The sequence below is a fragment of the Rhinolophus sinicus genome, chromosome 1 (assembly GCF_057876585.1).
Source record: "Rhinolophus sinicus isolate RSI-liver-muscle chromosome 1, RSI-T2T, whole genome shotgun sequence".
Lineage (NCBI taxonomy): Eukaryota > Metazoa > Chordata > Mammalia > Chiroptera > Rhinolophidae > Rhinolophus > Rhinolophus sinicus.
Window position 1 is genome coordinate 7,911,200 of NC_142501.1, and position 12,872 is coordinate 7,924,071.

Here is a 12,872-nt window from a genome sequence, read left to right on the forward strand (position 1 = left end):
AAACAAATCACTCATCTCTTTCATTAAAAAAAGGTCTCTCCACCTCTCCCTCACTGCACAGCCCACCTCAATGTATTTCTGTCCCCACAAGTCCGCTCATACCAAAGTCACCAATAGGCTGTTGGTCACGAACTCCAGTGGGACCTTTCCAGGCCTTAGCTCACTCATCTCTCTGCAGGACACTGCACTATGTCTGTCATGCAGGGTCTCAGCTCCTGCTTCCCGCACAAGAACGCAGGACATGGTGAGGCCAAAATGAGCACCCAAGGAGTCATAGATAGGGGAGTCCTACCACTATCCATGGCAGCTGGGTTGGAGACACAGGAAGCAAGAGCCACACGATCCGCAATCCGCCGTCCACTTCTCTGCCAACCCACCCACTGCCAGCTGCACTCCGCACCTGCTAGCCCAGCCACGGCAGTTATACTCGTGGCTAACGGCTAACTGGTCACAGCGGATGGCCATCAATTACAGTTAATGGCCATCTAATAACCCAGCCAGCGTCTTTCCACGTGAGGCCGAGAGCCTGGAAACTGCCCTCTGGGACCCTGTCCCCACAGCGTCCCTTCCCCTCCATCATCCTTTCTGGGAACAGTGCTAGCAGTGCATTCAACAGTGAACTCGGTAGTCATTTATATCTTGGCATGAGAGAAATTACCAAGCTTTTTCTGAGAGGAGGTTTGCAGGAGGAAAGGAGAGGAAATGAGTCCTGAGGGAGAGGAGAGAGGGAAAAGGGGAATGCCAAGTAGGAAGGGCAGCGGAGAAGGTAGGTAGGAGTCGTACAGACAATGTTAATGGACTTTATGAGAGAACAGAAACACTGGAAGGAGTGTTGTGAAGTAGAAATGAGCAATCATAGGGCCGGCCGGATGGCTCAGAGGTTAGAGCGCGAGCTCTCAACAAGGTTGCCGGTTCAATTCCCGCATGGGATGGTGGGCTGTGCCCCCTGCAAATAAAGATCGAAAACAGCAACTGGACTTGGAGCTGAGCTGCGCCCTCCACAACTACATTGAAGGACAAAGACTTGGAGCTGATGGGCCCCAGAAACACACTGTTCCCCAATATTCCTCAATAAAATGTATAAAGAAATAAGCAATTATAAATGAGTTATTGTGTGCTCATCAGGTTGGGGCTGCAAAAAAGGCAGATTAACTTCGTTTCAATAGCTACATCAGGCAGTGGGGTCCATTCTCATTTCGCTCCACCAGGATGCAGGTGTGGGTGGATGTGCCAGGTGGGCCATGGGGGCTGCATAGCAATGACGGCTTTGGGAGCTTCCTCGCTTCCAGTCTGGTCCTGGCCTGGCATTAACACAGGTCACATGAAACTGATAGGTTTCAGGTGTCAGGGGCTAAACCACAAAACCTGAAGAATACGTATCTGGAGGAAAACATTTTCCTGACAGCAAATGATTCGTCATTTTGCCCTTTATTATTCTGTCCCCTTTAGACTTGCTGTTGATGCTTGAGCGAAGCACATGTGATTGATTGTCCTACGTCTTTCCACAAACTGGCTTCCAAAATGAGTGTTAACTGGGGAGTGGAAATGGCCCACACCCCCTCCTGACCCAGCTGTCTGGCTTCTGCAGGAAGCGTCAGCTGCTCAGGTGCCTCCCACCACTTTTGAGTTCCGTGCATTTATTTTAACAGACTTAATTTCTAAGAGCACTTTCAGGTTCACAGCAGTATTGAAGAGAAGGTACAGAGAGTTCCCATAACCCCCTGGCTCCCCCCACACAGCCCCCACCCCACTATCAGCATCCCCCAGCACAGTGTACACTTGTTAGTCTGACACATCGTTGTCACCCGAATTCCATAGTTTCCATTAGTGTTCACTTTGTGCTGTACATTCTGTGGGTTTGGACAAACGTATGACGTGTGTCCGTCATTATAGTGTCATACAGAAAAGTTTCACAGCCTGAAGGTCCTCTGAGCGCTGCCTGTTCACCCCTCCCTCAACTCTAACCCCTGACAACCACTGACCTTTTTACTCTCTCCATAGTTTCGCCTTTTCTAGGATGTCAGATAGTTGGAATCATACAGTACGTAGCCTTTCGGAGTGGCTTCCTTCACACGATACTAATAGGCGTTTACGGCTCCTCCACGTCTTTTCATGGCTGAGAGCTCATTTCGTTTCAGTGCTGAGTGATATTCCATTTCTGGATGAACCACTGTTTACCCACTCACCTACTGAAGGACGTAGGTTGCTTCCAAGTTTTGCCAGTTCTGAATATGCCGCTGTAATCGTCCGTGTGCAGGTTTTCGTGTGGACCTAAGTTTCAACTCCTTTGGCTCAGGACCAAGCCGCGGGATTCCGGGATCACACGGTCAGAGGGTTTTGTAAGGACCCGCCAGCTACTTCGCGAGGCGGCTGCCCCGCTTTGGATTCCCAGCAGCAGCGCCTGAGACGTCCTGTTGCTGCACATCATCGCCTGCAGCCGAGTCACTGTTCTGGATTTTGGCTTTTTAATTACGTGTATAGTGGTGACGCACTGTTTACAATAATTTTAAATTGTGCTTAAAAAACAAAATTCACCATCTTCACCAGTCAGTGTACAGCTCAGGAGAGCTAATGTCGTCACACCGTTGGGCAGAGGACATCCACGATTTTTCATCTGGCGAAGCAGAAGCCCTGGACCCATAAACAGCCCTGAGGCGGGCGCAGCCCCGCTACCGCTCCCGCCCTGGGGATCCTGGGCGGGGCCTCCTGCGCCCCCCAGCGGCCGCCTGCAGAAGCGCGGACAGCCGCCCTACGGGGACCTCAACTCGCGCTGGGCCAGTCCCCACCCCGAGTCAGGGCAGGCCCCGGGCGCTAATACAAGCTGGGCACAGGTTCCACACGTTCTGTCCTCAGGAAGTAGCGGGAATTGGGAGGTTTGTGGCGCGGTAGCTGCCCTGCCACGGGGAGACGGGCAAGGCGAGCAAAATGCCACCACCTTTGCCCGCAGCCTCGCTGGGTGCTGCCGCTCCCTACCTGCTTTCTAGAGCTCTCACCAAGGGGTTTGCTCCTTATCGCGTTGGGGGCCCCACGGCCGGGTCTTCCTGCCTGGGGGACACAGGGCAGGGCCCTTCCTGCTACGCCATCTTGCTGACGTCACCCTGGGCTCAATCTCAGGTCGCACAGGAGCCCTGTGCAGGTGACCGACCACCTGTGACATACGTGGTCGGCGCGGGGAGGCGGGGGCGCTCACGTCTCTTGCCCCAGCAGCTTCACCTGAGCAGAAGCCAGGGAAGAACGGACAGGAGGTGTTTCTAAAATAAATCTCAGTGACGTGCTGGCCGGTATAGTTTATGCCCAAACAGTGTAGAACAGGAGCTCAGAGCGATTTGAGATGGGCCCCTAATGCTGCTGTGTGACTTTGACATCCTGCGGTGACCCACCCCTGAGACTCCTCTGAACCCTGGGGACCACAAAGCCACCTGCCTTGTAGGGCTGTGGGGAGGACACTCCGAGTGAACAACTGCCTGGCACGCGAATGCCTGATGAACAGAAGCTGCAGTTGTGCAATGATGGCCAAGGCCACAGGCCTCATGACTGCAGGTTTCCTCGTGACTCCCAGTCCTGGACAAGCGGCGCCTGAATGACAAGCATGTGTGTCACTGCCCTTCAATGTCCATTAGGATGACTGCTTGGGGCGGGCATGACATCCAAAACAAAGGGTAGATAACGGCAATTTATTGAGGGCACTGTGTGACACACACTCGGACCATCCTGCCCGCCTTGCTGACACCACCTGGCCCTCGACAGTCTGTCCCATTGGGACAGGAACATTCACCTCAGGCCAGAAGAGAGACCCGCAGGGGGATCCGAGATGCCCCAGGTGCCTGTGCTCTTTCCCTCCTGGCCTGTTGAGTGGCCTCAAAACTGGTCTCCCTACCTCCTGGAGGCCCAGGGACCCCGGTTCCCCACAATCCAGTCCTCAGCCAGGATTGCAGCCCCCGTCTCAAGCTGCCTCCCTCCCGCTGCCACTTCCCCCCTGCCCAGGACTTTGCAGTGGTGCTTTGGACCCACTGTGAGGTCACCTTGGTCAGCAGTGAGTGCCAGGCCAGGCAAAGTCCACCATGAAGTCATCCCAGAAATACCTGTGCCAGCCGGGGGAGTGCCAGGCCAGCCAAAGTCCTTCATGAAGTCATCCCAGAAAACCTGCGCCAGCCGGGGGGAATGTCCTCTCAAAGCAGTCCCCACACCGCTGGCCTGGCATGTTGGCTCTCTGACTTCCCACTCCTCCTTGTTCAGGAGCACCTGGGAGCGGGGTTCACTCTCAACCTCCCACCTTGCTGTGAGTGCCCAGCCCAGCAGTGCCCAGCACCCAGGACACCCAGCATAGGCCGAAAAATTCCAAGCCCTGGCCAAGGCAATATGAGGCAGAGCCCAGCTGGGCCCCAGCAGGCTACACCCTCTGGGCCTAGGTATGGGCCTGGCAGAAGAGTGGGATTCGGGAAGGGGAGAGAGAGCATTAACTCACTAAGCAGGATTTGCAGACATTGAAAGCCAATACCCAGAGGATGTCTTCTCCCTGTTGGGGAATGGAGGAGAGAACTGGGTGAATAGGGGGCCCTGCTTCAGCCTGGGGAGAGCACTTCCAAGATCCAGGGCTACTCCAGTTGTTTCCAGAATGAGAGCTTGCCTCACATCCGCCTGGGATGGGTGAGGGGGCCCGACCCTACCCAGGAAATGCCCCTTTTCCACCCTTGGGCTCCTGTCCCATGCATTTCAGTGGGCCTATGCCTCAGAATTCCCATCAGCCTCACTGATTTAAATACTCCAATCCCACCCCTTTTATTGTTGAAGAAGGAGGGTGCTGAGGCCAGCAGGCAGTGGCGTTATGTGGTCACCCCTCTGCTTAGAAGGGACGGGAGGCTGAGTAAGGGAGGGCCTGGTAGCCACAATGCCAGCCTGGCGGTAGTCCGCTCTGGCGTGGGGTGGTCCTGAGGTTTGCATCTTTCCTTGAGGGAACACAGAATCAGGGTGGGAAGGGGTGGAACTGGAGCCAGAGGGGACCTGGCCCCTGAGAGGGAGGAGGCCTGAGGCCAGCAAAGGGAGAGGCCTGAGAACCCAGTCCTGTGGTCCTCAGCAGCCCCTGAGGGTGTCAGATTACATCATCCCCACCTGGTTTCCATCCCCTGGTCTTCCAGAAAGAGTTTGAGCAGCTGATGTTCAAGGTCAAAGGCTATGAGGAGGAGGAAGCAGGCCCACTACTGTGGGGACACTCACAGCCTATGCTGAGCCACCCTAGACCCCTGAGCTTACTGACAACTCCGTCAAGAAGGAAATGCGCACCCCACATTTCTCTGAGTCAGAAAAGTGAACACAGGCACCAAGGAGATTCATCACCTGGGTGGTCACGGAGCTAAGAGAGTGAAGGACCAATTTGTAACTTAGGAAAGGAAAGGGTCCTCGGCCCACCCAACGGGCTTGTCAGGGAGACCAGGGAGCTCTGAAAACAACGCTGCCTCCCCACCCCCACGGCCACGACAAGGCTGAAACGCAGGGCGCTGGGCCAGCAGCCACCTGGTGAGGGTCCTCAGCATCACTGCCAGCAGCCTGGAGGCGAGGGTGGGGGTCACAGCCCGGTAACCACGGGCCCACTGGGCACTAGGACACTTGGTGCTGGGTGTGCATGTGCTGTGTGGGTGTGTAAATGTGTGCGTGTGAGTGTATGTCAGTATGTGAGAACATGGGAAGTGTCTGTGAATGTGTGAGGACTTTGTGAGTTGAGTGCACTAGTGTGAAGTGAGGGGACACCCAGAACTCCATCCCCTCCACCCTGTTGGCCCTCTGATCACTGTGCCCTCCCTATAATGCCACGAAAGGGCCAGTGACAAGCCTGGGAGGTGAAGGCCACTCAGGAGGAGGCAGGTGACATATTCTGAGGACAAGGCTATGACCACACTGAGTGAGCCTAATGTGAGTGGGTGGCAGGATCAAGTCTGGAGACCCCTGGTTCTTCCTCAGAGCTTGTACAGAGCTGGGGAGTCAGGTGGGGGTGAACTTCTTGTCTCCACATCCCTCCCCTAGGACAGCACCTGGTGAGGACAGGATTGACAGGACTTCTGTGGCCACCCCTGGACCTACTTGCCCTGGTCCCTCCCTATGTCCTCTGACAGCACATCACCCCAACAGATTGGCTCAACGCAGAGGGGAAAGGCCAGTCTCAGTTCCCTTTATAAACAGGGCACATTCTGGTCAAGCTAGCAGCTGACTTGCCCGGTTCTAGAAGCCTGGTGTGGTGAGAGGTGCCAGTGTGCCCAGAGGAGGCCAGTGGGCACTGACAGCTATGGCACTGCTGATGTGGGATTCTCTGGTCTCCCTGGCCCTGGCTGGGGCCATCTTCCTGCTCCTGGTGGACCTCATGCACCGGCGCCCACGCTGGGCTGCCCGCTACCCACCGGGCCCCATATCCCTGCCTCTGCTGGGCAACCTGCTGCAGATGGACTTCCAGAACATGCTTTTCAGCGTTAACCAGGTGAGGAAGGTTGCAGGGTGGACCCTACCTGACGACAGACAGTGGGTAGGGGCTGAAGCCAGAGACCAGAATAAGATAGGGGCCCAGAAGAGGAGGCAGGTGGGAGAGGCTTCCTGAGGGAGGGCATTAGGGCCCGGCCCTAAGAACTGTTAGGGTTTTGCAAAGGTCACAGAGGGAAAAGGCCTGGAGACAGGGTGAGACTTGGCAGCATGTTTGGGATACAGCTGAAACTGTGAGCTGCACTCCCTTCTGTTTACATCAGGAGGAAAGGTCTTGAAAATCGGGGAGTCGAGTACAGTCATGAGCCCCTTTTAAATTAGGAAAGGGAGGCTGAGAGAGGTAGTGTCTGGGTTCACATATTTTGCCCTTGTGGGTCTTCTGGCCTCAGTGCTCACCTCTGTGAACCTCAGTTTCTTCACCTGTAAAATGGGATGCTCACTTGGCCTACTGACAATTTGGGTGACTCTTGCAAAATCATAGCTGGGTGGTCTGATCCAACGTGTGGGCTGACAATGGAAGATGGGACCCACAAGGTCACAAAGCCACATAAAGTATTTGTACTCTTAGCTGCTGATGACCCAGGCGTCCCCCAGGGCCATGGCCAGGAGTAGGGGCCGGGCTTAACCAACAGCCCGGACACTCTGCCTGCAGATGCGGCGCCGTTTCGGGGACGTGTTCAGCCTGCAGCTAGCCTTGACGCCCGCGGTTTTCATCAATGGTCCAGCGGCCGTGCAGGAGGCCCTGGTGAACCAAAGTGAGGACACATCGGACCGCCCACCTCTGCCCGTCTACGAGCACCTGGGTTTCGGGCAGCGGTTCAGAGGCAAGCGGAGGGTGAGACTGTATCCGGCCAGGCGGGGACAAGGCCAGGAGTGACTAGAGACCGGACAGGGAAAACAGAGGCAGGGTCGTGGACGTGCGTAGAGGGAAGAGTCAGCAAATTTGAAGGAGCCTCAGGTGGAGAGGGAGCTTGGGCCAAGGGTGGGGAAGAAGGATGTAGGGGGGGCCTTACCTAGAGAGGGCGGGCCAGGGCCACAGCGAGCTGGAAAATATCAGGGTGGGTGGGAATGAGGAGGATGAAGGCGGTGTGGGCAGGGCAGTGGGAGGGCAGGAATGTCCCCAAATGGGGGAGGGAACCAAGGAGGGCAGAGCAGGAAGTGGGGTCAAGACCTGCCCTCAGCAGTCTGTGAGCTCGCGAACAGTGTGGGTGGACAGAGTGTGACCTGTTCCCACCTGGAAGGGGTGTCAAAATAGGCAGGACTTCGTGGGGTGGAGGACAACTTACTGTGGGCGGAGCCGGGAGCGTGGCCTGACCCGAAAGGGGTGAGACTGTGAGGAAGGAGGGGCGGAATCTATACTGAAATGGGCGGGACTTGTGAGCGGGGGCGGGGCCGGGACCCGACTCTCACAGAGGGGGACTGGAGAGCCCGCGCGCAACGTGGACAGGCAGAGGCGGGGCCAGGCCACAAGCGAGCCACGCCTCTTCCCCGAACCCAGGGGTGATCCTCGCGCGCTACGGGAAAGCGTGGCGCGAGCAGCGGCGCTTCTCCGTGTCCACCCTGCGCAACCTCGGCCTGGGCAAGAAGTCACTGGAGCAGTGGGTGACAGAAGAAGCCACCTACCTCTGTGCCGCCTTCGCTGACCAGGCCGGTGAGTTGCTGGGGCTGAGAGGTAGGAGACAGGAATGGAGAGTCTGGGAAAAGGAGATGGAGGCGACCCCCCCCCCCTCTCGATCTGCACCGTCCTCTCCCAGGAAACCCCTTTAATCCCGACGCCCTCCTGAATAAAGCGGTGAGCAACGTGATCACCTCCCTAATCTATGGGTTCCGCTTCGAGTACAAGGACCCGCGCTTCCTCAAGCTATTGGACCTAATACAGGATGCATTGAAGGAGGAGTCGGGATTCCTGCACCAGGTAGGGGAGTGAGGCGACAGGGACCCTGCTGGGTGAGCCCCTTGAAGGCAGAACTCCTCACTACAATGGGTCTCCTTCATTGGAAGCCACTGAACCGCTGAGGTGGAGATTTTAGGTTTATCCTTCTGGCAGCCCAGGCTGGGCCAATTAGGGAGGAACCAGGGCAATGGTGGCAACACCCTGGAGGTGCCTGGGACCTGAATGGTCAAGGGGAACCCCTGAGCACAGAAGACGACCCCGGACCCCACATCTGTGGCCTGCACAGATGCTGAACGCGGTCCCTGTCGTCCTGCACATCCCGGGGGTGGCCGCTAAGGTCTTCCCAGGGCAGAAGGGCTTCATGGCCCTGGTGGATGAGCTGCTCGCCGAGCACAAGACGACCTGGGACCCCACCCAGCCACCCCGAGACCTGGCTGATGCCTACCTGGATGAGGTGGAGAAGGTGAGGGGCGGCTGCAGGGACGAGGCTGGGGTTTGTGGGTTGAGGGCCCCATGAGGTGAGCCCGGGGAGGGTGGGGCGGGCCTGTGTATCTCCCAGTGATCAGATACCCAGGATTTGGGTGCAGACTGGGGTGAGAGGCCAATTGGGGGCTTCCTCCCTCTGCCCTGAGCCCACCCTCTCTGCATGGCCCAGGCTAAGGGGAACCCCGAGAGCAGCTTCAGTGATGAAAACCTGCGGCTGGTGGTGGCTGACCTGTTCGCTGCCGGGATGGTGACCACGTCGTCCACGCTGGCCTGGGCCCTCCTGCTCATGATCCTGCACCCGGACGTGCAGCGTGAGCGCAGCCTGGGGGCCGGGCGGGATGGCTAAGGGAGGAAAGGGTCAGCCTGGGACCCCTGAGCTTGGTTTTGCTACCAGGAGCGCTGAGCAGAGGCTGGGCCTGGCTCTGAGGTCCCAGTAGGTCCTCCTCCGCATGGCACTGCCCTCCACAGGAGTCAGGAGGAGGTCAGAGCCTAGCCCTTGGGTCTCACTGCTCCTGGGATGCTTCTGTCCAGGCCGTGTCCAGGAAGAGATCGATGAGGTCATAGGGCAGGAACGGCGACCAGAGATGGCGGACCAGGCCCGCATGCACTTCACCATGGCTGTGGTCCATGAGGTGCAGCGCTTTGCAGACATCATCCCGCTGGGTTTGCCCCACATGACATCCCGTGACATTGAAGTGCAGGGCTTCCGAATCCCCAAGGTAAGCCTGTGGCCCTCATCGCCCAGCCCAATACCATCTGCCATCTGGTAGCCCCGCTATGGCCACTGGCAAGTGTGGCCAGGGCTGGACCCCAAGTCCCCCATCCCCATTTCCACAGGCCTGGCTGTCCCAGCCTGGGAGGGTGTAGGGCTGAGCGCAGAGGCAGGGCCGGCCCTGTCCATTCAGAGCCCCGAGTCGGTGGAGAAGACAAACTAAGATTTGCCACAGCGTGTTGGAGGAGCCCGTGCATGCACTTGGCTGCCATGGGGATGGAGGGGGCCGGGACACGTGTGTACCAGGCAGTGTGTGTGTGCCCATGTGTGCTTGTGGGTGGGGCCTCAGATCCGCCAGCCCAGACCCCACCATGTCAGGCATCTTCTGCCAGGGGACGACACTTATCTTCAACCTGTCCTCGGTGCTGAAGGACGAGACCGTCTGGAAGAAGCCCTTCCACTTCCGGCCGGAGCATTTCCTGGATGCCCAGGGCCACTTTGTCAAGCATTCAGCTTTCGTGCCCTTCTCAGCAGGTGCCTGTGGGGTGCCCGGGTCACTGCACCATCCTGAGGGAGTCCTGGGAGGTGAGCCCAGGCCCAGTCTCACTGAGCACCCCCATACCCACTGACAGGCCGCCGCTCATGCCTTGGGGAGCCCCTGGCCCGCATGGAGCTGTTCCTCTTCTTCACCTGCCTCCTGCAGCGCTTCAGCCTCTCGGTGCCTGCTGGGCAGCCCCGCCCCAGCGACCACCACAACGTCTTTGTCTTCCTGGTGACTCCATCCCCCTACCAGCTCTGTGCCGTGCCCCGCTAGGGGGTGGCACCAAGCCCCGAGCCCTCTCTTCTCAGGCCCTGATCGCCAATAAACCAGTCTGGTGGCTCCAGCCTTGCTTCTGAGTCCCACTCAGGTCTCTTCCCCGCCCCCGGCAGTGCTGGGGCCTCAGCAGCCTCCCCAGGGCCAGCCCCACTACCCCTGCCTTATCCATCCTTTCCTGGCATTTGACCCTTCTTGAGAGACGGGTATACTGAGGCTGCCAGGAGGGATAAGTGGGCATAATATGGCCGTAAAGGCCCTCCGAACGCCTCATCCCTCCCCGTTCTCCACACTTGGGGTGTGTACAGTTCTTCGTTTTCTTCCAGGGAAGTCCTTCCCTTCTCAGCTCGAGCTGTGGTAGGGCTGCGAGTTTTCTGGAGAGGGCCCCGCCACTATCCCTGGGACCTCCTGCCATGAGTGGCGCATCCCTGGCTCTCACGGAGCTCTGACAGGAGAGACCCCCGCCCCGGGCCTTTCCAGGGAAGACCTCACTTACCCGGAGGCTTGCTTCTTCCCACTCTTGACTCTGCGTCTCCACAGAGTGAAACTCAGCTATGAGTGACTGGGAGTCCTTCCCTACATGGCCCAACCGCTCACTGTGTCTACCAAGGGTGCCACGATGGACACCCCACTCCAGGGAAGGAAGGGTCCCCAGCTCTTACCCACCCACCTGGTAATCACAGGGTAGCACTCATCCATCGGCCCCCACACTGGCCTTAAGGTCTCCCCTCGGGTCTTTATGACAAGGAGAGAGAGGAGGTGGGAGGGAAGGCTGAGGTGACATCTAAGGACTCCGCTGCACACTGTCCACTGTTAATGCCTGCACCTCAGACACCTAAACACTACCAGGGAGTTGAGGAAAACTTCAACAAATGATAATTGATGTCTTTAGAATGATAAACCTTTGCATTCATGAAACAAGGGTAGGCTCTAAAAAAGGACTGTTCAAACATCGACCTCTAAATCTTGAAAAACAAAATTAGGATACGATAATGCAACTGAAAAATTCAAAGAATAGAAGATAAAATTAAAAAAAATATTTCTCAGAGAGAACAGAAAAGACATCAGGAGGACCAGCAGCTAAATCATATATCCTTCTGAAAGAGGAAACTGAGGCAACAGACTGAGGTGGCAGGGAGAGATGCTAAGTAAATACATTCTTTTTTCATCAAGACAATGTCCCAAAAATGAGGGACCTAAGTTTGCGGAAGAGAAGGGATCGCCAAGTGTCCGTGACAATGGATGGAAAAGATCCACCTCAGGTTATGTCATCAATAAATATCCGAAAAATGAGGATAAAGAGAAGAACCTACAAACTTCCAGATACAAGGAAAAAAGTCTCTTGTAGGAATTCAATATCATCAGACTTTTAAATACAACATTTGAAGCTAGAAGACAGTGAGGAGCTTCAGGATCTGTGAGAAAATTATTTCTAGTCTAGATTCTATACCTGGCCTGTCTTAGTCAAGTAGCAGTTAAGACCTTTTCAGACATGTAATGTCATAAGACAGGAAGCAACTGGGGGGTGCATTTCACCAAAATGAACGAGTAACATGGGCTCCCACACATGAAAGAAGTGAAGCGCTCCCCAGGATGCGATGGGGAAGGGAGATCCCAGGACAGCTGAGCAACTGGCCTCAAGGGCATCCCGTCCAGATGGAAGCAGGAGGATGAGGGCTCCAGGAGACAAGTCTCCATGAAAACGATCACACTGATAAATCACCTAATTTGTCTAAATGTATTGCAAGGAGATTTATATTTGAGAGCTTGGGTGCATTAACTATAGGTACACAGAAAGTAAATTTAAAAAAAACAAAACTGAAATTATACACAAAGAATTATAATCATAGTACACTACCTGACTCAGTAGCAATACTATTTACCTAGTTTTAAAACGCAAACCCTCAATATTGGTCTAATACAAATTATGATATATACAAATTATGATATATACAGATTAGAATGGCTGAAAAAAAAAGAAAGGCAAGTGATGGAGGTGATGTGGAACAACTGGAAACTCTGATTCAATACAGGTGAGAATGCAAAATGGGTACCAGCTACTTTGGAAAGTTGGACAGTTTTTTACAAAACTAAACATACCTTTACCACATGACCCAACAATCCCACTGCTAAGTGTTTGCCAAAGAGAAAGGAAAACTTATGCTCACACAAAACTTGTATATTTTATTTGTAACTGCCAAAAACTAGCAACAAACTAAATGTCCGTTCACATTAATGGACAAAATGTGGTACATCCACACAATGGACAACTACTCAGCAATAAGAGGGAACAAACGACTGCTACACAACCGACAGATCTCAAGTGCATTGTGCAAGCGAAAGACACCAGATTCAAGAGGCTGCATGCTGGAAGTTTCCATTTATATGACAGGGTTGCAAAGGCAAAACTATAGGGACAGAAAAGTGCTCATTGGATGCCAGGGCTGGGAGTGGGTTCTGAGTGAATACAGGAGAATTCTCTGAAGTGATGGACCGGTTCT

At 55.4% G+C, this 12,872-nt stretch overlaps 1 protein-coding gene and 1 long non-coding RNA gene across 3 annotated transcripts; one reads left to right on the top strand and one right to left on the bottom strand.

Moving 5' to 3' along the window:
• Positions 1-2,488: 2,488 nt before the first annotated feature.
• Positions 2,489-7,789, bottom strand: LOC141570194 (uncharacterized). The gene is made up of 3 exons (XR_016020469.1): positions 7,479-7,789; positions 4,466-4,516; positions 2,489-4,242 (listed from the first exon to the last, which is right to left on the bottom strand). It is a non-coding gene; the product is annotated as an uncharacterized LOC141570194 (long non-coding RNA).
• On the top strand, positions 6,190-10,441 carry LOC109440287 (cytochrome P450 2D14-like). 2 transcript variants are annotated; one of them, XM_074326480.2, is made up of 9 exons: positions 6,190-6,466; positions 7,118-7,289; positions 7,964-8,116; positions 8,220-8,380; positions 8,697-8,822; positions 9,015-9,156; positions 9,377-9,564; positions 9,950-10,091; positions 10,190-10,441. In XM_074326480.2, the coding sequence occupies exons 1-9, from the start codon at positions 6,278-6,280 to the stop codon at positions 10,369-10,371; spliced, it is 1,455 nt and encodes a 484-aa protein (XP_074182581.2). In that variant the 5' UTR covers positions 6,190-6,277; the 3' UTR covers positions 10,372-10,441. The 2 variants fall into 2 exon arrangements, with proteins under 2 accessions (XP_074182581.2, XP_074182580.2); XM_074326479.2 differs by having other exon boundaries at positions 6,191-6,466; positions 8,646-8,822.
• Positions 10,442-12,872: the final 2,431 nt, after the last annotated feature.

Excerpts from the sequence above, each read along its gene's own strand:
- LOC109440287 (XM_074326479.2), top strand. The coding sequence starts at position 6,278 with ATGGCACTGCTGATGTGGGATTCTCTGGTCTCCCTGGCCCTGGCTGGG. Across the intron at positions 8,381-8,645 it reads AGTCGGGATTCCTGCACCAG|ATGCTGAACGCGGTCCCTGT; the intron begins GTAGGGGAGTGA and ends TGGCCTGCACAG. Across the intron at positions 10,092-10,189 it reads TTTCGTGCCCTTCTCAGCAG|GCCGCCGCTCATGCCTTGGG; the intron begins GTGCCTGTGGGG and ends ACCCACTGACAG.